Source organism: Pholis gunnellus (genome assembly GCF_910591455.1).
Source record: "Pholis gunnellus genome assembly, chromosome: 9".
NCBI lineage: Eukaryota > Metazoa > Chordata > Actinopteri > Perciformes > Pholidae > Pholis > Pholis gunnellus.
Genome location: NC_136535.1, coordinates 10,046,624 through 10,072,537, shown reverse-complemented (window position 1 = coordinate 10,072,537; position 25,914 = coordinate 10,046,624). Strand labels below are relative to the sequence as shown.

The 25,914-nt window shown below is 42.7% G+C and overlaps 1 protein-coding gene across 1 annotated transcript in view; it reads right to left on the bottom strand.

Annotated features, from left to right (window-relative positions):
* Positions 1–3,897: 3,897 nt before the first annotated feature.
* The window catches only part of robo2 (roundabout, axon guidance receptor, homolog 2), a gene marked incomplete at its 5' end in the record, with an annotated part of 149,480 nt that continues 127,463 nt past the window's right edge, over positions 3,898–25,914 (bottom strand). The window contains 12 exons of the mRNA XM_079166603.1: positions 3,898–4,035; positions 4,545–4,739; positions 6,264–6,530; positions 6,736–6,894; positions 7,398–7,580; positions 11,279–11,493; positions 12,442–12,705; positions 14,747–14,906; positions 18,858–18,983; positions 19,960–20,232; positions 21,157–21,284; positions 25,124–25,166. Coding sequence (XP_079022729.1) covers positions 4,034–4,035; positions 4,545–4,739; positions 6,264–6,530; positions 6,736–6,894; positions 7,398–7,580; positions 11,279–11,493; positions 12,442–12,705; positions 14,747–14,906; positions 18,858–18,983; positions 19,960–20,232; positions 21,157–21,284; positions 25,124–25,166 — 2,015 coding nt within the window. The 3' untranslated portion in view covers positions 3,898–4,033. The remainder of the gene's footprint in view (positions 4,036–4,544; positions 4,740–6,263; positions 6,531–6,735; positions 6,895–7,397; positions 7,581–11,278; positions 11,494–12,441; positions 12,706–14,746; positions 14,907–18,857; positions 18,984–19,959; positions 20,233–21,156; positions 21,285–25,123; positions 25,167–25,914) is intronic.

Genomic DNA, 25,914 nt, shown 5'->3' with positions numbered 1-25,914 from the left:
TAGTGGCCGATAGCCATTTCATTGTAGTAGGACCATTGTTTGATGGTCTGAACTTGATGTCACTGTATAAAATGACCTATCGTGACCTCTAGGTTAATCACTTCCTCATTAAACTTTACAACCACAGACCAGAGACCTAGAGGGTATTCAGAGGATGAATGGCTTTCAGGTAAATTTACAATAAGGGGCTTTCTGAGCAATTTCCAGAACACAAGTGCTCATAATCCAATAGCTGAAAAGAAAGCTAAAAGAGTGGTCTAAAATGGTTACATGTTGCACAAAATCTGTGCATCAAATGGTATCAACAATTAATGAAACAGAAGTGAGCATAAGAATGGCCATCATATACTTCCATCATAATGATGTGAGCACTTATACACTCTAATCTTTCAACATTTGAATAGGAATATAGAAAATGTTTGATGAAGTATGGAAGATAAAGAACACACTTCTTTTGTTAATTTATATTTGTACATAATGTTGACATCGAAGCTGTTCTTAATTTATATATATCCAGTTTTGCACGTCTTTCACAAGTGAGCTCCATGGAAGAGAGCTTGAAAGCAAGCTGCCTGTCTCAGTGATAGAGGAGATTTGGATTTGTGTTTGAAGCTGCTCCTCTAGAAGGATCAAGGTTGGGATTGGTTTGACATAAAAAGCACAGCTGAGTCAGGAGCTCGTTCACAATCACAGAGTAGGCTACACATCTCTAGTGCACATGTACACACGCGCACACACACACACACACAGAACAAAATGACTACACACATGTTGCTGGGTCAAATACTATCACGATATCAGAGGAAGCACGCTTTTGGACAAGCAGACACACTTGCCATTTTTCATGTTGTCTTCGCTCGAGTAAAAGAAAGCAGTCTACAAAAACTAAGATTTTACAGCTAAGAGACATTTTTACTTCTTTGTTTTCTTTTTGACTTATTTGCCCCTGAAAACAGTCTCTCTATCTGTCCTATAAAACAAACATCATTTTAGGCAATATCATTTTTGAAAAATATTTTATTTGATATTGATCCAGGTACAAGGAAATAAAAGAACATGGATTTATCTTACAGAACATGGGAATGAGACTGTAAAAGTTTTATTTTCTTGATCCACTCTCTTCTTGGACAAGGACATGCAAGTGAATACAGAAAGTGGTTTACAGAAAAAAAAAGCAGATGTACTGTACTGTAGAAATGGCATTGGATCGGAGTGTCACCTCACCCCATACTGTACAGAAAGACTTCACCCAACAACTTTCTCTTTTTGTCATCATTTTTAATCTTTTATAGCAAAAAGGCAACACACAGATAGGCTACAAAGAATCAACAATATTGAGAAAATGAACAAAAGAGAGGGAAAGCCAAAGTACTTTCATCCTTCCAAAAAGACATTTTCTCTATTGTCATGACAAGCAAATTGTGAGCGTTTTTGCTCCTTGTGTTTGATAATGTTTTAAGTCGCTTTAGTTTTGACATGAGAGGAGCAGTGCGGTGAACATGCAGGACGAAGAGTGACTCAGACGACTACTGACCCGGCATTCCACCGTGCTGTGAGCACGGTGTGCCTATCATCTCCTTATGGCCTCGCTGCTCGGCTCTGACAGCAAACTTTACAAGGAACGAAAAAAAAAACCACATATTATATTCCACCAATCTTTATGCATATTTCACAATATACTTTTATTATCATTTTTAATAAATACAAAACGACACTGTGATTCAAAAGAAGACAATGAGTATTAAAGAGACACTAAAACGCATTAGACATTAGAAATATCAATCTTAATTTGGTATGTTCTTTTACTGACATCTTGTCTTAAGGTGGATGAACCAGCACATTATACTCAGAATCAAAATCCACAGCAGAGAAAGAAAAGAGGGGACGACAGAATCGGACGTGAGAGAGGGATATTCTTGTCAATGAAAATGGAATGGCATAATCAAGTGGAGATGCGTATGGATATATACACATAGATACACATACATAAACACCACCAGAATGTAAAATAACCTGAGATACTCTTTGCACCTCATTTCCAGAACACTGGCCACTGGGTGGATGATATAAAATGACGATGGCATGACGACAACAGTACAACAGCATCTGACGGCCTTTAGTTTCCACCCCCCATTTATCAACATTAGCAGTACAAAAAAAGACAAAACAAACAGTCAGTTAACCACAAAAATCCTGAACAATAATATTGAAAACATTGTTGTAAGCAGCGTTTTGGAGTCCATAAAAGGCATACAAAGAAACAAGCTTTTCATTAAAAAAGGACAACCAATTAAAAAGTTGTCTCAAAAGACAAAAGAATTGAGATTCAGAGGCTGAGAAGTCGGAAGCGGCAGATGTTAAGTGTGTGTTTTGTGGCGGTCAGGCAGAAAGAAAGTGTTCTGCTCCACACTGTGGCTGTAGACATGGAGGCAGTGGGGCCTGCTAGTTACTAATCAAGGCTTTTCTCCATTGTCACTTTTTTGGGATCAAACAGTGACTCTAAGCTACGTTGTAAATCGTACACACATACCTTTTCTTCTCAAAGTTATCGACACAAGGCTGTGCTGACCATGGTCTATCGCTAACTGAGGCACCAACCTTTAAAGCATCAACTACTTTAATAGATTACCTCATTTTAACAGCACTTAGCTGGGGCGAACAGGTAAATGTGTTGCTTTCTTGGATGATACTGTATCACAGATAATATGACGAACATAAAACAGGAAGTGCTTTAAAAAGCAAACAATATTAAGATGTTGGAACATAAAATTCTAAACATAAAAGATGTAAACAAATTATACTCCACTGATATTTTAGGCAGGTTTGGGAGTATCATTGCTGTAAGTGCTATGACTGAAGTACAGCATGAGGACAGATTTCACTGACTCTTCCTCCCTTTTGGCTGTTACTATAGTTTGTGTGCTGTTATACTCAACGAGGAGCGTACACTCAGTGTAGTGAAATTATTTAGGCAGTTAATCATGAAAACTAAACTTGAAATACTTGGAAAAGATTTGAAAAGATAAAAAATAAACTCCCTCAGTCTGTTTCGGAAGACAGGGCAATGCCCGGAGTTACCCAAAACATTGACCACTAAATGTTTCTTAATAAATCAAACTATTGATTTAGACAGTTAATTGGAAATTAAATAATCAACTTGGTCACCTACAGTTATACAGTATCCTCTGTGTACAATTCTCCCAGCCTCATATCTGCCCTTCAGACCCTCGGGAACCTTGTCTGTTTGCCACCCAATTAGTCTCAACCATGGAAATGGGTGCCTTCTTTGTTGCTGTCTGTTAACAAAGCCGTACTCTTTAATATCTCTCTGTACATTAGTATATAATTTTCTTCTCTTTACTTTACAGTACAGAAACTCCTCTTCACATATTATTCCGGTTCTTCATGTCAGCAGGAGCTATGTTTTTGTGCTTATCACCAAAAATTGCAGTGCAAAAACAATAATTAATAATAATAATAATAATGATAATAATTAATGGTAAGTATTAACAAACAATGGATTATAAAACAATTATTTTATGGCCCAATAGCCACTCAATTCACATATAATACAAATAACCAGATAAAAACCAACTGTTTCTGTATATGGAAATTAAAAGCTCAAACTGAATTAGGCTTGCATAGCGATGCAACAGCAAGTTAAAGAATATATTTACAGGAAACAAAATTCCCTTTCCCCCCCCAAGAGCATTTACCAGAAAATTTGTTCTTGTACAGATGTTTTCTTTTTTTTTTTTTGTTTGCTTGCCTTTTTCTAACAAAAAGAAAATTACAGTAAGGTAGGAGGTGGAAAATATTTTCTTGAGGACGAAAAACATAGTGAGATGTACAGTATGCCTGTGTCTATACATCACATTTACAGTTCTGTGACACAGCGTTTCTCTGTAGTGCCCTCTACTGCAATCCTTCCCTCTGAGAACACACAAGGACAAAGTTCATTGCCCCGACGAGGAGGGCCTCATTCTTTCAAGGAAAGACCAGAGTTATTCCAGTTCACATCCCAGGCAGATCACTCTGTGGTAGGAAGGGAAAACAAAAAGAAAAAATGTCAGGTTTGTTTAGAAAATGGAAAAACATATTTTGGGTAATTGCTTAGCTTAGCATAAATCTGAATAAGAATCAACTCTATTGGGCAAGTTTGTTGACGCATGCAAGAAATGTAACTCATTTGCACACTGAACAACAGCGCAGGGGGAACATTTTAAGGATAGACACACAGCTAAACAAAGATACTTTATCAAGCAAAACAAATATTAGCTTAAGACTAAATGACTGGAAAACAGCTAGCCTGAGTCTGTCTGAAGCTAAAGAAATATACGTCTATCAACACCGCTAAACCTCACTAAACGTTGCATAAACGAGTTACAGTTCTATGGGGAGTTGTTTGCCTTAACGACTCATCTAACAACAGCCAGTTGTAGTGACCTCCCGGAGTCTTGCTGTGTCACAGTGGCTTCTTTTTTCACGATACATGCAGTGCCGTATATTGTGAGACACTGCCGTAAAAACACGTAATTACTCACATAACTCTCCAGCGTACTGTCCCTGTCCAATGGTCCCCAGGAATTCGGCGTGCTCTGTGGCGGTCCACTGTTGTGGCTGTCGTGGACCCTCGGCCTTGCGTGGCCCTGTCGAGCCCTTGGAGGAGGCTGTGCCGGAGGAGCTCTGGCCACCGGCGGAGGGAAAGGATGGCTTGTTGTATGGCAGGCACCCGTCCTCTGAAAACACAGGCATACTAAAAGTTTGAAAAGCAGACACAATTTATGACTTTTATTGTTGCAGTGAAACACATCTAACATCTGATGTATGGAGACAAAGAGCACTTTGGACCCCCCCCCCCCCTCCTGACATCTGCAGAGTGGTGGTGCCAACAGGCTATGCCAGGGCTTGCCACAGAGTGGACTCTCAGCCTCACACATGGCCTTGCAGCTACCAGCCTTATAACAGGGTAAATACAATAAGAGTGGGACTGCTGGCTGCTGTGGCACCCCCTGCTGCAGGGCAGCATAACATTGACCCTCAGCAGTCTCCATCGTTTCGTGAAATCTCATCAAACTGCTCCCCACTGCTCCGCTAATGACTGTAATAGAGTCTGCCCCGACCTCAGTGGATTCTACTGTGAATCAGTCAGCACTCTGACACATATGGGAATTCACCTATGGTTTTTTGTAAAGATGCTGATTGTGGCACCTGTCTTTGTCTCACAGTCTCAGATTAACTGTCTGAGAGAGACTTGGCACAAAGAGGGCAGGGCGCACAGCATGGAGAGCTCTAATGGTCACAAACACACACGCACGCACGCACCCACACACATGAGCACAGACACACACAGATGGGGTGTAGAGTAGAGTGGCTGCTGTTTGTGTGAGAAAAGCAAGCCGAAGCGATTAGAGAGCATTTCAGTTGCTGGGGCCTCCTGCCTTACTTGGAGCGGAGCAGGATGCTATTGGCAACAGTTACAGGGGCATTGGGGGGGCATTCTGGAAACCGGAGCAAGTGGCAGACAGCGCAATCTGTTCATGGGAGCCCAGTCTCATCGCAGCATGCAAGCGAACTCAGAGAAAAATCCCTCACTGTCATGTAACTGCAGCAGCAAAACTCTTGTGTCCTTGTTGTTTTCTTGCTATGATGCAATGATTTATCTCTTTTATAAATTAAGAGCTTCAGTCAAGAACTGGAAAATGTCCACTTGTTTAGAATGTGAAGCCTAGATGTTTTATTTCCTGCGCAATGAATTGCAAAATAATTGTATGGATTATGTTTGGGTGCAATATATTATATATCATTTTGTTAGCCCTTCATTTTTACAAATAAATATGCTAAGTGCTTATGTAAAGCCTAGAGTGCACTATCCTAAAATATATGTGATTGGCCTCAATTAACTCGTTGCAACCATTCTAGCAGCATTGCTCTAGCAATGGTATGTCCTTGCATTTGCCCATTTAACATTTGCTACAGACTTTTCATCCTCTACCACAAGCATGTCAACATGTCCAGCTTTTCAATACTTTAGTTCATGAAAACACAACGGTACTTCAAAACACAACGACCTCAGCCTCAACGGACTTTAAGCTTGATGGTAAAATAGTAGATAATATAAAAAGTACATATGCTGAACATGAGAAGACCACAATTGCAAGCACTTTAATTATCACGCTAATGTTAGCATGTTAATGAGCATGAGGTGTGTAATAACTTTACCGTGCTGTTGGCTGAAGACTTCAGTCTTGTTTCAACTGTACCTGTTTTGTGTCCCCTGCGGCCATCATCAGTGCGGTCCATGGAGCCCAGCCTGTCCTGAACCTGGCGATGATGTTCCAGAGAAGCGAGTGTCTGTCTGTCAATGGAGCTCTTCATGTCATCCGGCCCGGACAGGGGTCCCGACATAGGCGTGCGCTCCAGAGATGAATTATTTCTATCTGTAGGGGGTACCATGCTGCTTATACTGCGGGCCCCCTGGATACGGCCCTGGCCCTGACTGGGGGGAGGCTCCGGGGGAGGAGGTAGGTCTGTGCCGAAGAGGAAACCCACAGAATGAATCAAATGAAGCCTTGAATTACTTATTAGACGTAGTTTACTAGTAAAAACTGTCCAGACAAATTTCCATCCAATATCACATTAATATAACTCCCTCGAGTTTTTAAAACAACAACAGATGTTTTAGAGAACCTTCTGCGTAAACTATTTAAAATGTGTTTTCAGTCGCTGCCTCACCGTCTGCACCAGCATCTCTCCGGTGGGGTGCTGTGCCCTGGCTTCGTGGTTTGCGTGTGGGCCTGGTGGCCCTCTGGTGGCCCAAGCTGTGTGTGCCGACTGTGCTGCCATCTGTTGAGAATGGACTGCTGGGCCGGGGCCTGTGGGACAAGCCTTTACCTGCAGGAGGGATACAGGACCGCAAGCCAGCTGGTTAATAAAGACAATAAGGAGCCAACACCTAGACAGTGGAGCTGAGGCTGTCATCGAGAAAGGTAGAGGTTATCATTCAAGATTCAAAAACCTATTAGAAAACAAAGATTTTCATTAGAGGAGAAAGAACTCTGGTAAAGCCTGCAAAAGGCTGCAAGTATAATCACCCATTTATTATTCATTTAACCCAAGAAAGCAGGAGTGCACAGCCAAATGAGTCGCAGAGGAACCGAGTCAAAGTAGAGGATAGGGAGATATCTGCAGTCCAGCCATGTACAACAGGTGCCATGCACAACCTGGGCACAGCGTCCCCAAGCAGTAGAGAGGAAATCCAATATTAAGCCACCATTATGGGGGAAAACATCAGCCATTGGATGACAGGAGGAAGAATCAGAGCAAAGAGGAAGAAATCATCTGCCACTGGTAGAAGTTCCAGTCGGGCAGTGTGTAGCTGGTCTCCACACACCAACCTCTCTTGCTGAGACTAGTGCCCTCCAGGTGGTAGCCTGCCTTGTCTGCAGCGGCCACCAGGGCCTGGGCAAAGCTGCAGTGGGTAAAGATGGAGCCATCAGACGAACTGCCCAAACTGGACCTATGGCTGGAGAAATTACGGTCATCCTCCGAGGCTGAGCCCCACCCATTCACCATGGACCCTGTGGAACACCACATGTTTCAGCAAGTGTGTGTGTGTGTGTGTGTGTGTGTGTGTGTGTGTGTGTGTGATATTTGCATATTTTATATGCATTTTTTTTTTCCGATTTCAAAACACTCAAATTCAACCGTATCATGTTCATACTTCACAGCTCAGTGCCCAAAACCTTTATGGCGTTTTGAACACCTGTGCTGTGATTCCGCATTTAGATGGATGAACCCGTGATCTTCTAAAGCGGAGGTAATATTAAGCTAAAATGATTCCGTATTTGCTGCAGGGCATTTCTGCTCATTCTGTTCTGACCTGTCCTCTTTCATCTACTAAAAACACTTGCAGAACACAAGTTGCATGCACACACACACACAAAAAGGTGCACGCAAACACACACCAAACTGTACACAGAGGAACAGCAGGACAGGCATCAACCAATTTTGCTCCTCTTTTGATAAAGAACAATGAGCGCACCTGTGCAGCGCAGACTAAAATACTGCCTCAGGTGACACAGATGAAGCATCCCGCAAACCAGTGTATTGAATCAAACACCTGGTGGTATGCACATACAGTCTTCTTTATTCCTGTTTGAAAATGCACAGCCACCACCGTCTCAAAGCTGCAACATTTTCTAGAAAAGAGATCAAAATCAAGGTATTTCACTTATAGCTGCTGTGGTTTGTGGCTTTGAAGATGATAAAAATCGTCATGTAAAAAGTAAGGCCAGCACTTTAAATAAAGAAATATCAGCCTGCCAATAAAAAATATGCCACTTTGGCAAGCAAAAACACTGAACAGTGGGCTAATGTGACAGCTTTCAGTGGGACTGGTTTGGCAGACTTTGCTCAAGTGGCACAAACCCAAATGCTCTGCTCCCACACTTTATCTCTCCCTCACACAGAACACAAGAGTGATGTGATTGCGCAGACTGATGTAACACAGATCTGGGGAGGTGTGTGGGTAAAGGTTGTAGAGGGAGCGATAGGGACAAAAGGTTAGCAGCAAGATATATTAAAAGGTCAATGTGATCGAAGAAAGGTGGCATTAATCTAGCCACGGCGGTTGGCACAGTTCAATGTATATATCTTAAACTATATGTCTTATAGAGGCGGTTACTCAGTCACTGGATGTGACTTCAGGGAATTGCACCTTCAACAGCTGAAGTTGCAACAGATTTTCACTCCTATTGCAGTGAAATGTTCACAGATTAATGGTAACTTCTATAAAATGTAAGCTTGCATAAGGTGGAGAACCCCTTACACAACCCATTTTTACAGCGCTAACTGAAATCCAAGGCAGTAACTACTTCGAGCCCTCTTGCCTATCTATTTTCTTTGAAATTCTTTTCTAAGAGTCTTTTTTACTATGAAAAAAAAAAAAAAGACAGCAATTCCCCTGGGTTCAATCCTCCCACAAAGAATAGAGCAGATATTGAAGTATAGGCAGTGCCAACCAATTCACTGAAGCTTCCAACTCCTCCGGCTCAGTGAAGGAACACTGCCTCAGCAAATCACATCACAGAATGACTTTTCAGTTGCACTAACTGACATTTTCTACTGCCGCACCTCTGGAGCACTCCTATTCTCAGACATAGCAGTCCAATCAAACTATGATCATTGTCACATAATTTGATAAAAAATTCAATCAAGTTTTGGTTTTGCCCTAGATTCTTTTTCCGTAGCTCGAGACAACGGTTTGCACCACGGATCCGTCATTTTATCATGTCTTGAACCAGAGCAATGGGCCAAGCCATGCACTCTAAAAACCACCTCTCATGCTCCAAGCACTGCTAGAGAAAAGGCCAGTAAATGGGAGGGGGGGGGGGAGGTTTGGGGGGCAGTAAAACCCGGTCCAGGTCCCTCCTGCCACTAAAACTGATTTACACTGACGGGAACCCTAATCTGCATGTCGTTAAGCAGGAAAACCGTTCCCCCCGACGAGCAGGCGTCTACCTGCCGTAAGGAGATGTGACCCTGCTCCTCACAAACCTGGCAAGGCTTTATGGGAGGGTAATCGGCCAGAACAGTAGGCGTAACAGCCTCACTGCTACCACATCTCAGCGTTACACAACCTATAACATCTAGACACAAAGCCAGGTGATACCTATGTGTTGACTACATCTCTGAGGCTCAAGCAAGACATAGATCTGCAATACCCACCACAACATCAGGATTTACATTTAACTTAAAAAGAAAAAAGACATTGATTGTCTGCCTGTGCAGACAATCTGCTGCAGAAAAATGGCCCCAGAGGAGAAGGCTGGCTATTTTTCTGGGGCATCTGTGAAAATGTGTGATTTACTGGCCTTTGGGATTAACATTACGAAAACAGACCTATTTCCATGTTATTAAAACAATGACAAATCTATCAATCAGGGCTCGACAGGAATCTCACTCCCACCCTCGCCTATTTGTATATCCTCAAAATGGTGGCCACAATAAATCTCAGCAGTTTCCCCTATCCTCCTGCTAACCCCGGAGCTGGAACCGTGTCTGTGTTGTAAAACGATCGGGTGCGAGGCAGACTTGCAGAGAGATAAGAAGAAATAGTGCTGTCTTCAGAGGAATACAGTGGAGGAGAGATGCTGGAGATTAGGGCCCAGTTGCTGCTTTATATTCCTCTAAATACATCAGCAAGTAGCATGTGTCAGCGTAACCAAAACCACTGTTCCATCACCCCGTGGAAAACTACTCTTTAGGGCTGCCACTGACAGGGCAGACCAACAAGCAGCGCTGTCAACCCTCTTATTTTCATGCTTTCTCTCTCAACTGGCTCAGCTCCTCTACCTTGAGATACAGTATATTTACTGCTTGCGCACCGTTTATTTCTACCCATGAATTTCCCAATATGGATCACGTTTTTAGTATTCCTGGTCTTCATTTGGAGGCCCGATACACACAAAGTTCCACTACACCGGCGTTTGCTATCCCAACTTGTCCTTGTAGTGCGTGATAGCCAAAGGCCACCGATTTTTCAGAAATATCCCCCCCAGTTTTACAGATGGATAACGTTGCCTGGTCAGTAAGACAGCAGCAGTCCACTACCCAGCTCTGCAGCTGCAATGTCACGCCCTTCATATGTCCCCCTGACAGGCGGCTGTAAAAGTTTTCAGTGAGTTGTAAAAAAAAAAAGGAAATGGTGTCTCTAGTCTGCGATGGAATAGGCCGCACGTGAAATGTATTTCAAATCGCCTGGAGAAGATATGGGTGGCGCTGGCTCCGGCGCTGTGTGCGCGTTAAATCACAGCCACTCTCCCTCGCTCGCATTGCCTCTCCCTCCTCTTGATTTCCCTCTCACTATCCTGTTTAAAATTCATGGACTTCCTTATCTCTTTTTTTTTGGGAAATGATAATTATAATTCCCCAGAGTCTGCCAAAAGTGCTGAAAAAAACTTGATTGAGGGACACTCAGTAGGCATGTTCACATAAAGATGAACGCATAGCAGACTGATGAAGAACATGTCAGGAACAACAGTCCATTCATTGTGAGACCAGATGGAGCAACGATGGCAATTCAATGTTTTCCCATTCAAAGTAATTAGATCGTAGTCATTTTGCTTTGAACAAAGAATAATAATATTATTTAACTGTATACATAAATATAGCACAAAAATACTGTATTACAATACATTACATTACAATATGGTTGACAAACATGTACATCAGCAAAGAAGCGCCCCAAAAAGCCACAATTCAGAATCAACCTCACCTGTTAAAGAGCTGTCCAGGTTGTCCATGCTAGACCCTGGTGTGTGCTCAATGCCGCGGGGATGCCTGGCTACGTAGCCTTCATCCTCCTCCTCTTCCTCCTCCTCCTCATCCTCATCAGGCAGGTCAGTCTCCAGGTCAGAAACCATTGTGCTCGACACGTAGCCCACTGGAGGAGCTGGAGCCTGGGGAGGAAGAGAGCCTACCTGCATGTGCCTGGGAAGAGAAAGTGACAGATTACTCTACTGGAATTTACAAACAGTACCTATCAAGGAATGTGGAGGAATGATGAATGTAAAGAGAATAAAGGGAATATTCAGTAGTTTCTATGCCCCAGGAAGGCGGAAAAATAAGGATGTGGAAGGGCAGAGCTAATTTTAGAGAACTCTTTCATATGTGAAGCGATGAATACATTTGGACGATTCCACTAATTCTACAGCGCAGCTTGCATGCTAACACAATGACCCGCTAATTGCTGCTGTGGATGGTACAAAGCCATGCTCTCCAGGCCCGTCGACACATGGCTGTCACCTCAGTGGCAACCCGCTCTGCTGACAGGCGCATTTGTTTGAGCAGTGCAATGTCTTTGACGCGGTTTGCAGTGGGAATTGGTTGTAATTACTGGCCTTCTGGTGTTGTCAGAGATGCTCTCTAACCAACATAGTCATTACTGGGTAACATGACATCTCCTTCCTGACAAGGCTTCGCTGTCACCCCTACCCCCACTTCACTATTATGAATGAATGCCAGTCTCTCTGCGTTCCCGACAGAATGAGGCATGGCCTTCATCTGACTTACATGAGCACAAGAACAATGGAATGTGCTGCATGTGTAGGGGGGAGGGGGGGGGGGGGGGGGGGGGGGGGGGGAGTAAACAACCGTGGGGAAGAAATTGTGTCTCTTAGAGTGAGCAAAATATAGTAGTCGCCTAAGTGGTAGCATGGGCCTATTAAAATGAAATGATTAATGGGTTTATCTCCACTGCACATATAGTTGACATGAGGAACACTGCAGGACCGAAATAAATCCTGGCAGCAATACATGCAGAACAGAATGTACAGTAAGCATTTCAAAATGACAACAATGGATATATTATCATCGATGACAATATATCTTTTTAGATGGATGGATGGATGGATAGATAGTTAATACTGCAATGTTTACCATGTCTGTTTTGCCATGTCCATTTGGTATGCTCTGGTCAGCTCATCCAAATGGGCCTGGAGCATGGGCTGCATCTCGTCCCGAGGAGAAGGGGTAAGGGTGGCTGTGGACTGCTGTCCAAAAGACACGGCAGCTGGGGAGGAGGCAACCCCTCGGATGGGCGGGGTGGGAACCCTCTCCTCTTCCTCCTCCAGCTCATCCTCCATGCCCTGGTGAAGATAAGTCTGCACGGGCATGGGCGGGCCCCAACCATCACTCTCATACCTGATGCAAGAAGAGGAGATGTTTATTGAACAAACGTTCTCACAGTTGCAAAATTGCGTATAATAATATCAAATTATTTGCAGAATCATTTTCTGTTTATCAACCAATTGTTTCAGCTCTACTGTGAACATCTGTGTTGAAGAATATAAGTCACCACAACCAAAAAATGGTAATGCATCACACAAAAACATTCATTTATTTAAATGCTATGCTTGATGAGAAAATAAATTGGAAAATACACATGGACAGAAACAGAACGACATTAAGGTTTGGGATATTGTCATTTTCTCCAAAAGTGTTAAGGTGTTAAGGTTACTGAAAAAGGAGGGAAAAGCAGACATCACAAATATAAAAATATCTTAAGAGAAATTCTTCTATACTAAACATAAAGCTTTGTGACCTTGTCCAACTTTTGAAGATGATGTTTTATACGACAGTCCTGAGTGGAATTATGAAGGTAGTGGAATTATGGAGGTAGTTATGCTTCACTTCCTCATAGCTGTGCTTATACATGCTGAAATAATACTAGCCATAAAGAAAATGTTCATTAAAGAAATGTGTCAGTGCACACTCCATAGGACATAACTGTTTTAATCTGCAGCCATTAAGAGCAGCCTCAGATTTACAGTGCACAGGACTCTTCATTTGCCAGATAGCCTATTAAAGCGGATGACTCTCCCACTCTGGAAATGGGAGTAAGAGGACATAGCACCTACTGGAACAAAGAGTGACACACACAGCATCCCTTAAATAAGCCTCTGTTACGTTGTACCCACAGTAGAGTATGTCGAAGCTTCTGTTGGATTCATTAGACGAAATTACATGTTAAAATATGTCAGCTGATTTAAAAAAAAAAAAGAGTAATGTAATTAGTGTATCGATAAACTAAAGAAATGATTAGCGTTGCTTTAAACATCTATAAGAACTCAGCAGCTTTTTACATCTAGTTTAGACTCGAAGAGGGATAACAATGTGCTGGTATAAATCCCCCAATCTGTCCGTCTGTTTCACTTATGAAACAATGCAATTATCATTTTTCCCCCCACTATGGAATTCAGCAAATAGATTAATCTGAAACCATCTGTGTGTCTACACGCTAGAAGCAGCAGGAGACTGCTCGAACATTTCTCTTTTTTTTCCCCCCAATGATGAAGTCTTCCCATAGATTGCAGACAGGATCAGCAAATAGTTTGATGTGCAACCATCTGTATATGAGTTTTTGTGTGAAAGCCTGTGTAAGTGAGTACGTGTGTGTATCTGGCTGCCTGCGGAGACATTGATCCTTCACTTATCTCCAGATGTACAGTAGTACAGTAATTAGCTGCAGAGAAAACAGAGCTGAACCCTGTTATTGCACGCAGCAATGTGTGGTGTTGCTTGCGTTGGCAAACACTATCTGTTTTGTTCCAGCAAGCGAGACACTAGATTGGCAGCCACTGAGGTAGTCAGAGGATGAAACATACAATGACAACAATACGCAGGCTCAAGTGCATATACAACAGAGATGGCATCTGTGATGTACAGGGAGTAGACACTGTGGGTGTACGGCAAAGCTACTATCTGTGTCTGTTGATTTCACAAATTAAGAATAAAACAATTCTGTTTTTGTTTTTTATGGGATGTTGGAGGGGCTTGGGTGGAAATAGGGTGAGCTAACTGAACTAGAATCGAAGGTATCAACAATAGGAATATACACATTAGAATTGCTTTGGGTCGTATTGCATGGTTTTCCAATTGAAGGTTGTGTACATAAGATGAGAGTTAAATTGTCTTGAAAAAAATTAAATGCAGAAATATATTGACACAAATCTGAAAAGCTCTCTTGGCCACCTTGCATTCACTTTTTGGTTGGTGGCCTTTAACTTCCCCTCGTCACTTTCCTGTCTACTCTCGAGTTGCGCAATGTGCCAGGCTTCAATATCTGATCATGAGGTAAAAATAAAAAAAAACTGTGAAACATCCGACATGTTTCATCCTGCACTGAACACTGTTCACATTCGAATAATGTATTGATATTTGTTTAAAGCCCTAGTAGACATACCCTCCTCCGTCATGATGCTCATTGGGATAATGGTCCATCTCAGTGCCTGGGAGAGGGTGAACAGGGGGAGGGGGGAGGGGAACGTTGGCCCAGTTGGATCCGTTGGCTTTAGTGGGTTTGGAGCTAGCCTTGGTCTTCTTCTTCTTCCCTCCCTTTCCACCTACACAAGGAGAGATTGCATTTGGAGACACAGTCATTGAAAATTAGATTGTAAAAGAAAATCAATTAAAAACTAATATACAAGTTGGATAGCATTGCAAATTACAGTAGCTGCTCTTGCCGTGTGACAAATGCGTATCCAGCCGAAACTCAATTTAGTCCAACCATGCTACTTAGATTACAGATCAATTAGGACTCGGTTCCAACATAACCTTAGAAAATCGTACACAATTTCAAACACAAGATTTCAATGGGCTCCTGCCTGTCAGTACTTACATAGAAAAGCTCAAGGTTGCAGGATGAAAAGCTTGCATCCATTGATTAATTGACTGAAAAGCCTCAAATCTCCATAGAAACAGGAGAGAACGGCAGTAAACGAGGTTGAGGCAGACCTTTGTGCTCCACCCATCCCTCAGTGTCCCCTTTCACACCAGGCTTTGGGTTTCACAATGAAATATCTCTCTTCACAGCATCATCATAATGAATGGCTTGTGTAGTGTCAGTGTGTCCCTAATGGAATTCAGTGAGAGTCTATTACTACTTTCATTTCTTTTATTACACCGGAGAGCCGCTAACCCCATCCATTTCCACTCATATCCCTCCAACACCAGATTCTCCTCTGTCCCATCCATCTTTATAAATCTGCCAGCCAGGTCAATACTGTTTTTTTTTACAATTTAGTCACAGTGGAAGAAACCTATTTTTCTTTAAAACACATTTGACTTCAATTCTAAATCTGTTTTTAAGTTGAGGTATATACTGTATGCACATATTCCTGATCACTAAGACATGCTGAAGGAAAATGAACCTTATAAAAAAAGTTATTTCCAATAACTTCAACTGCATTTCAGAGCTGTCTTTTGTTAATCATTTGTTGATGAAAAATATTGACGAAAACAAGACTGTACAGTATTAGCATCTATAAATCAATTTGCGGCAGTGCCTCCCTACTAGTAAACACTTAACATCTCAATCCAGGAAATACCTCAAATTGACGGCACCAGCCACACAGATCAGTGAGAGCCATCTTTGGAAACGTTTTTGTATCTGACAACTGTCGGTTAGCCTGCTGCTAAAGGCCTGTAATCACTTTTTCCCAGTGCCACAAAAAAATACCAATACTGCAACTTGTGCAATGTAACATCATGCACTCTAATGCATGACTTGTGCAGAGTAAAAAGGAGGTCTCTGTCATCAACACTAATGTACATTTCTATTGATTTTCATGGAAGCCGGATGGCAGAGATACGTATAAGAAACTCTGCACAATATATTTATAAAATTCTGATTCTGATACTATTATCAGTCTTTAACCAGGAAGAAGAACAAAAGCACTTCAAAAGCATGAGCATGGTAACAATGCTAGGGCATGAAGAGATGGCAGGGGTGTCAGAATAAGATTAATAAAGAATAGAAGTAATAAAAGAAACAACTGTAAGCCCAAGGCAGGCAGCACCACAGTGTAAGTATAGTCTGAAAGTAATTGCATTTCCTAATCGTACCTCTGGGCGACGCTTGACTTTTACCAATAAATGGTGAGCTGACATGATTGTTCTATCATCCCAAGTCTCTCCACACAAGACCAGCCATCAATATTGTAAATGAGCCTCTTCCAGGGAAATATGGTCTGGCACTGGCATTGCAACAGCTCACCCCAAATATGAAAAATACAGAGAGAGAGGCTGTGGCTAGGAGCTATACAGGAATTACACAGTGAACCCATCTCCTCTGGCAAAACTGGGCCTGTCTTCAAAGGGGAACTCATACTAAATATAGATTCAGCGTTGGGTATTTATACCCAAGGTTTGGGCGCTCCCAGCCTATAACTGTAGGGCTGCATAGCCTTGAGCTTGCTCTGTTTTCATTGGGTGCGTCAGAGCTAAGGGGGAAAGCCACAGAGAAAAGACGCGAGAAAGACTATGCAGCCAGATATAACTTATGAGTGGGAGAATCATTTTAAAAAAAGGACATCAAAAATAACAAAAAGTCATGTATCATCACATTTAGAAAGAAATAACGACATTTTACTCAATGAGGTGAGATGCAACATATATGGAGCGTGCAGGAGCACAACAGGACACACACACACACACAACAATGGACTTCACATAATCAGGGATGTTGTGGCTTCATAGACAGTCGGAGTGTGAGGGAAGTGTGGAGTCTTCAGGGTCTCAAACTGCTACAGAAAACACAGAAAACACCAGCTCCCTCTTTCCCCTCCACTAAGAGGGGTTTTAATGAGCAGCTTCATGTCCCCAGTGGAGATCCATGCTGCCATGAAAGCTGCTCTATTTCTGTTCCTTTTCATCCTGCTCTCCTCCTTCAGACCTGACATTCATTATTCCTTCCATCTCCTCAGAGGGAGAACAAGGCACTGTAACTTCCAACTTTTCTCCCCTTTCAAATTTTAGTGCTTATCTAATGTTCAACATAGCAACGGGTCTAATGAATATCACATCTTATGTTAATTCATTCCATTTTATAGCATCATTAATACAGATGCTCACTTATTATCTCTTCAGTCTTATATATATATATATATATATATATATATATATATATATACACACATGTTTCAATTAAATGTGCAAAGCTGTTCACCAAACTCCCTGAAATAGATACTAGCTAACAAAAGGTTATACCGGACACATTCCTCTTATTGTATATTTTGATATGGACTACTGTGTAAGGGTATAGGTGGAAGGGTATTGACCCAGATGAGTTCTAATAACAAAACATTTGATCCTATACATCAAATGATATCCATCCGTCTCCCTCACGATATCCCCACACGGTGCGCGCTTATATTCTTTCCATTCACTTAACTCATAAACTAATTACAGAAATAGTTCCAACATTTAGGGGAATATGCTTACTCACTTCCTTGCCCAGATGTAGATGAGAAGATTGATACCGATGGACAGAGCCAGGCTAGCTGTTGCTAGGCTAAGCTAAGAGGTTACTGGCTAGCGCTACTTCTCAGCAAGAAAGTGAATAAGTGTATTTCCCACAATGTTGTGCCATTCTTTCTAAGTCTGTCTGACATATTATAGGGATCTTTCTTGTTGATTATGTTTCTCTTCATCTCATGAAATTATACTAGAACATGTGCCAAGCCCAGTCAAAGCCCTCAGTGACCTGCGTGTCTATGGCAAAATAATCTGCCTGTAAGGCACGGCCACTTCACATCCTTCTCTCCAGCCCTACTGTGTGCTCGAGCATTGAATTTCAGACCAGTTGAGGCAGTGGCTTGTAACTAGATAAAAGAGGAGAGTGTAGGGGAGGCAGGCAGAGGGCTGCCTTGGTGTCCTATAAATGACATTGTAATTCTCTGAACATGGGTTTTAGTGTAGTCAGCCGCCATTAGGGGAAGAGGGAAAAAGGGAGGTATTTTTGCCACTTTAACCAGCCAAGCATCTCTAATGGTGTGTGTGTGTGTGTGTGTGTGTGTACATATAGTCCACTCTGTCTGAAAGACTCCCTCTGCCCCTACTCCCGTCTGCTCACTCACACAGTGAGACAAAGCCTTTACAACGACCGGCACTGATGACAAAAACACAGCATTAGCACTTGCACCGATATAGATAGTTCCTTTATGCTTCAATAAGCTGTTGACTCCTATTCAATAGCACAACGTGGTTACAAACCGTTGAAGCTATCGTATTCAGAACCCCTTACATAAATAGAAAAAAACACTTTAAAAAGAATGTATCCATCCAGCATTAAGATTTCTAATGTAATGACCTGTAAGCAGTGGGAGCTAAGTGCGCAAAGCATCTCTGGTGATGAAGAGGGACTGTGTACATTTTTTTTCTTGGTTGTCAGGTTAGTACATGCAGATAACAGATCGATAAAGCGATTAAGACATCGGTCAATCATTAAGTCAAGCGGCAGAGCCCCAGAGAGCGTCCCAGTCTGCTTTATGAAATTCTCTGCTGCGTAAACCAACCTGAGAGACTGCCGCTTCGCTCTGAGCTGTTGTGAGAGCTGGTGGTGCTGAAATCTTGTGATTGGTTGTGCGGTATTCTATTAGACAATCCTTCGGCCAATCGGTAGTCGGGAATGAAAAGGAGGGCTACAGTGGGGGTTAAAGGGCAAAAATCACAGTGGCATCAGGTGATTGGCAGTTAGCACAAGCACATGCATGCATGCAGTTAGAGCATTAAGCAAGCAGGACATATTCGGGAGTCATACATTCAACAAGGTGCACATATTCAACCTTTCATTCACCTTCTGATTTGTATGCAACAGATATTTGTCGGACACAATTTATTTGTTGTTGATTTGAAAAACATAGCGCCAATCTCGAAATCAATTTTCAATTAGATTAACGAGTGACTGGTGAAGATTTTAATTAAATATTTGCAGCCCTTCAGAGAGTTAAACTCTTATCACTTAAAATAATGACAGGGAGAATTACAAATGTAGTTTTTAAAGATTCATTGCATTTAAAGGAAAAACTATAATGAATCTGTTTTAGACTGTTGGAGAAAGAGATCATAAATATGCATTAGAATACAGCAGAGGAATGCTAATTACATCTATAGCATGGAACTCCACACGGCTTCAAAAAATCCTGCATCAAATCCACGGTAATTCATTTGGATTATTTTCTTAAACATTAGTCAAGCTAAAATGGATTGGCAATTACTCTGAAACTGAAGGAGGAGTGGTACTATCATGAAAAAGAAAATGGATGGATGACTTAACTACACTACTTCTTCACGAGATGTTTATTCAACCTTGGAGAGTGACCAAGAGGATGTCTGCTGGGGGAAAATTACTCTTTTCAAGACAACCTCCCTCAAGCCACAGTGGCTTTAGGGAGGCTTCAGAGACTTTTGGTGGAAAAGTCTAAACTCCAAACGGCCGTCTTGTTCCAACTGTAATTGTGCGGCTTGTGATCTGGCTAAATTCACTGTCACAGGATAAGAATAATCTCTAGGGAACGCCATCGTACATATTCTATTTACACTTGCTGAACCTCACACACGAGGGTAACAGCATCCCCACGAATCTCTATGAGCAAACTATCTCTTAGAGAAGCTTACTGTTGTTGCAGGAGTTCTTGTCAGGCAAGGAGTAACCCAGATTTGCCATCTCCTGCTTGGCCTGGAGTGAAGCCTTCCACTGAGCCTCCGGCAAGTCCACAGCCAGCTCGTGGATGCTGCTGGAGTGGAGAATCTGGGTGGTGGCATAGGGAGTGGCCTGGGATGTTTGGCCAGGGCTGTTGTAGTTGGCTTTGGTGGTGAAGTCTATACTGCTGTAGATGGCTCCATCTGAGAGCATGGTGCCAGTTTTATCCCCTTGCCCAGTGGGGAGATCTGGAAAAGAAGAAGGGATGGAGTTTATAGGATAGCTGTCCTCTAAAACAAATGTTATGCTCAGCTGGAACCCTGGGGTATTTAAATACACACTTTTCTGTTTGTTTTTGTGGCTGTTAAAGAGAAAATGACTATCCCTGTGCATCAGGGAGTGACCTGGGATTAAAGTGCATGTGGTCTTGGAGTGTGGTGGGAATGCAGTCTGGGACTATGTGCTTTCCGGCCAGCTTACATCTTAATAAACACCACTTAACAGGTTTTTCTCATAAAAAAACAAAACAAAACAAAACAAAAAACTCATCCCAGTCCGGTGTCCCGTTTCCCCCTCCACATATGTGGATATCTCACTCCACTCCCTTCTCTGTTCTTATACATGAGGGATAATGCTGCTGCTCAGCATGTGCGTGTATGTGCGATGACTGAGCATGGGAGGGAGGGAGAGAGAGAGAGAGAGAGAGAGAGAGAGAGAGAGCTAGGGGAAGAGCTAGCAGACTCTCTCCATGGCGCATGGTTTGCATGCCCAGTGAAGGGGAGATGATGTAGAGCCATGGCGGAAGTGTCCGCATCTGCGCCAGTCAAGCTGCGCATGTCCTTCACGACTGGCTGCTCAAGACCATCCTTTCAAACACCCACCCACCCCCTGCTCCTCTGCCCGTCTCTCCCCTCACATTCTCTCGCTCTAAGATATGGGCTATGACACCAGGCTGGACTATTTGCCATCACTCAGCCTGGTGACAGCGGAGGCCCCACTGTTAATGCTCTAGCTGTCCTCTGATGTGATGTATAAATATATATGCAAACGCACATGCAATATGCATATCTTGAATGCATGTATGTACATGATGAACAACAGGAGGAGGCCAACATCTTTCATCTCTCATGGCCTCTTTCTCACAACATCTGGGACACCACAAAGGCACTCACCTCCTCGACCAAAGTTACTCAGGTCATTGGGTCCCCCGGAGCTGCTGTTGACAGGCAGGCTGGTGGCTGGCCAAGAGTCCGCTAACCAGGGGTAACCTGGGTCACTGGCATTCAGCAGGCCTGGCCGGCTACACAGAAACACAGGATGAAACACTAGATTACACATAGGCGGTGGAACTGCATTAATAACAGAGCTTTTTGTACAAACAACATCACCAATTACTTATTAGGCATGGTTTATTTCCGCATTATGTAAATGGTTTCTGAAATAAACAATAAAAAACGTCAAGCGAGTCAATGTGAAGACAAAAAGAATCAAAACATGTGTTTAAATGTTAGACTCTGCACAATAATGTGTGTTTGTGTGAGATAAGCTTGCCATAAGCCACTGAAGCTAATGAAACACTGAGATAGGGGGAAATACTGTACGGATACATTTCGTCTCTCACAAAGTTGGAATTCCTTCAGGCAAACACAGCCCTTTATCTCTCCGTTTCTCCTGCTGCGTCTTTGTCACATTCCCTGAGTTATTCATGCAAAAGCACACTGTGGAGACACTAATGCATGCATTTGCTCTTTGCACACATGTGCAGCAGTGCACGCTGACACCCACATGTATGCATTTCCTTATTCATTAATATCTTGCACATTCTGCTGTGTTTTCCCATCAACCCCTTGTGGTGATGTCCAGACAGTCTAAATCTTATTTGATGAGACGTCAAACCTCGGCCCTAGCCCCACCATGATGCCCCCGAACCCACTTGTGGGATGCCTGCGTATGGGAGAGGCCAGCTCCATTTAACAGGTGTTGTGTCCCTCCTGAGGGGGTGAGAACCATAAAAAGCAGCCATTAAGCCTTTAACCTGTCATGGCTGACTGCTGGGAGGCCATTAGGATCACTTTACTGTACAATCACGTCCGAGGCTCGTTACCATGGATAACACAGATGGAGTTAAATGAGAATTACAGATTGAGTCAAATGCCTTTGTCTATATATTACTTCATTGATACATCATTAACTGCTTATTTCCATTGAAATTGTATTGAACTAAATTCAAACGTAACAAAAAAAAAGAAGGTATAACTACTAAGACCCCAAACAAAAATATCAGAAGTATTTCTTTATTTTACCCTGAGAATTCACACCTTGCAATGGTCACAAGCACCACACACGTGATGAAGTGGACGTGATGTCAGTGCCCGGCAGTGCTGTATGTAGCAGACTACAGATGCACACTGAGAAGCTGCGGAGCACAGCAGTTAGCAGCCTGGCTGTGTGGTGGGGCTTTTTGCCTCAGCTCCAGCGAGACGACGTGTTGGCTCTGAGGGACCGAGAGCGAGTCAAGCCCCGAGGCCAAGGGCAGGTAATGGGCGTGCGGCAGTCAGTCTCTCCCTCAGCCACAAGTTCTAATGAGAGGAGCTGTTCCACAGAGGGGGGAGTCCAAATGAACTGCAGCCCTGGCAAGCTAAGAGCCCTCGCTGTGGTTCCTGAATGCCAAAACAGGCCCTCGGGGGAGACAAGTCATTCAAATTGATGGCTGTGCATCAGACACATGCACTTTTATAGGGTAATACATCTCTCCCTGTCTTTCTACCTCTGTTTCTGGCTGCCATATTCCCCCACTGCTATCATTCTCTCTCACCATACCATCTTTCCCTAACCCTACTTACATTGATTTCCCCCATATACACCACAAATGCACACCGTCAAAAGTAAAAGACCATGCCTTTGTCTTGTTACTTGTCTCACTTGCCCTGTGTGCTACAGCAAACCCTTCCCCAGCTTACTAGAGAAAGACAAGGAGCTGACAGTGGAAATGGCTGCATCGTCCTTGTATTTATCACACAGCAGTATTCCCGCTACGGATAATTAGAATAAGACTGATTTCTTCTGGAAATATATATATATATATATATATACACACACACACACATATTGGTGTGTGTGTGTGTGTGTGTGTGAGAGAGAGGGTGGACACCGGGACATACATCTAATAAAAAGTCAACATTTAACTTTTAATCCCTGCCCAACCTAGGATGGATGGCGACCTTGGCAGATAAAATTTGATTTGGAGCGATTCCTCTTCCTGTTAGATATTACGGTTGCTTGTGAAGGCTAGGGAACCATAAATACTGCCTTAGATGCCTGACACTGAGCTTCCCATAAATAAGCCGAGTGAGAGATATTAATTCCAAAGCAACTTCATAAATCAGGTGTTTATGGTCCCACAGACTAGTGAATGGAATTTGGATTAAAAGTCTAGACATTAGCTAACACTTAAAGCAATGGGAAACACAGATTACTTTTCTAGATTAACTCTCAGGGAACATGCTGTCATTAAGCATTCAGATCCTGGGATGTAAAGGAATCTCCATAGCAACAGTGTTAGTGAAACCTGTGCACTGCGAAGCTCAGCCCATTCTCCCAGCCTAAAGGAGTGAATCTGCTTTGCTAAAATATTGATCAATGCCGGGATAGGAAGTTATTACTACCTTCTAATTAACATCTTCCTATTGGCAGGGGGATAATAAATGGGCCCTTATCGGCTTTTATCAATTTCAATTGAGCAGCCAAAGTCAAATCTTCCAGGTCTACCAATCTGCAGCCTATTCATCTTCCATGAATCATTTATTTTGTGATCGATTAAGCGTAATTGTTCAGTCAGGGCAATTTGGCAGGAGCCAATGAGAAACTGGAAACAGACGCGGCTTCATTTGCTATTGTCTAATTAATGCAATAAACATCTCATGTAACAAATTAACACATTCTCCACTCTCAGGACAGATGGGCAAGTTGCAACATCTGGAATTTGATGGCACTAGAGTGACTAACGGATTGGGGGCTTGTGTTAAGAGTTCCAGACTGCATCCTATTCCAGCCTTGTGAAAACTGCGGCAGTCGCTTCTGACTAAAGATATGACAAATATGGAGCCTCACAAATACAGACATTTCAAATCCCATTCGCTGGAGTGAGAATCAGAACCACTTATGTGGAAAATTGAAGGAAAAACACTACAGCAGAAAGTAGATGAGAAAAAGCACGGCAAGTGGCGTGGCTAATTCATTGAGAGCATGCTGGCAGCTCACAGAACAATATCGGCAAAATTGTCCATTGTGGCCCCGAGACATACGCGCACAGTAACGGAAAAGGGAAAAGCATAAATGTAAAAAATCTAGTACCAGACTGCAGAACAGACACTTTCCCAAAAGCCCAGAGACACACAGGGTCAGATTTAGTTGGCAATCTCTCCGTGAGTGTTTGAGATCTGGAGGCTTTACCTAGTCAGGTGTGATAAGCAGTAGAGAGACAGAAGCCTGGGATTCTCAAGGGAGTCTCTTGAATAGCCACAAAGGCTCAGTAACCGGTGTCATTGAGATGTGCCCTATTCTCTGTAGCCCTCCTCTCTTTCACTAACGCAGACTGAAATGGAGCAGGCTGTATGGGGGTGCAAGCAGGGTACCTCTGCACACCTCTCCCCTGGGTAATTATTTTTACATTATTACATGTGCTCAGATCCCAGCCGCCCACGCAAGGTGACAGGCAAATTTATCACTCCAGAGGGCTTCTGGGTTGCCAGTAGCCAGCAGCGGAAGATAAATGACAAAATAAAAGCACTCTCTGCTTAAATTGTTTCTGTTAATTCTGTTGAGGAGATTTATGAGTTCATCTATCGATGCATGAACGGAGATGTGTTAGAAATGTATATTTGCGTGCCGGTTTGCATGGCAGGCACACAAACAGGTATTGGTTACCTATCAATCTATCAGTCATTTATCAGTGTTAAAATCAAAAGCAGCTTGCTGTAGACTCAATGCATGACCGTGGAGGAGAGTTTGCGTTAAGACATGTAAAGCTTGGGATGGATCGAATAAAATGACAATGATGGGAAGATTGATGTTTTATTTGCTTGCGATATTGCACATGAATACTGATTGCCGCTGTTTGGTTTCTGGTGGGACACTCACCTTCCATTGCTCATCAGACCACCATCCACTCTCTGGAATGTCACTAAAATCCGAGAAGAAACAAAGAGGAAGAAGATGGAGGAAAAAAAGACAAAGCCAAATATTAAGTGTTTCTGGTATAATACATAGCAATCAACCAGGATCTTTTTCCACAATCAAGATAAGATACATTGTCGTTTCAGTGTTGTCCAGTTTGCCCTTGTGCTTTAACAGCAAATGCATTCATCCGCTCTTTTTCATTTTATTTTACACAGCTAAATAGTTGATGAATTCCCGAAGAGATCCCTCTGCGTCCAATGCCTTTCATGAAAATTAAAAAAAGTGCGATGATGGGAATTGCATATTGCTTTGCTTTGCTTTGCATAAGTGGAGACGTCATGTGCTCCTCAAGGACAAGATGCCTGATGAGAGGCAGAACTCATTTCATCTTTCTTATTTTGCTGCTGAGTTATTATCAGATTTGTGATTAAATCTCAGCCAAAAAATGATTAGAAAAGGCAGAGGGCTCATTAATCACGTTGAGTTTTCTATCTACGGGCGTGGAGACTGAGTTACTGATCCTTCCGCTGGCAGGGCTCCCCAGAAGCCATGCATGTGGCCTGTTCCATTACAGTGATCTATAGATAACAAGGGCCGCGCTTTGTCAACGGCTAGTAAAACTCCATGGCTCAAAGTGAGAGGCGGCTGTGAAGGGATCCATTTCATCTCTGTTCAACGACCATGATGACAAAGCAGCATCGAGAGTTCTAAGCATGTCAGAACTTCAAGGGATCACTGGAAGCACAGAAAAG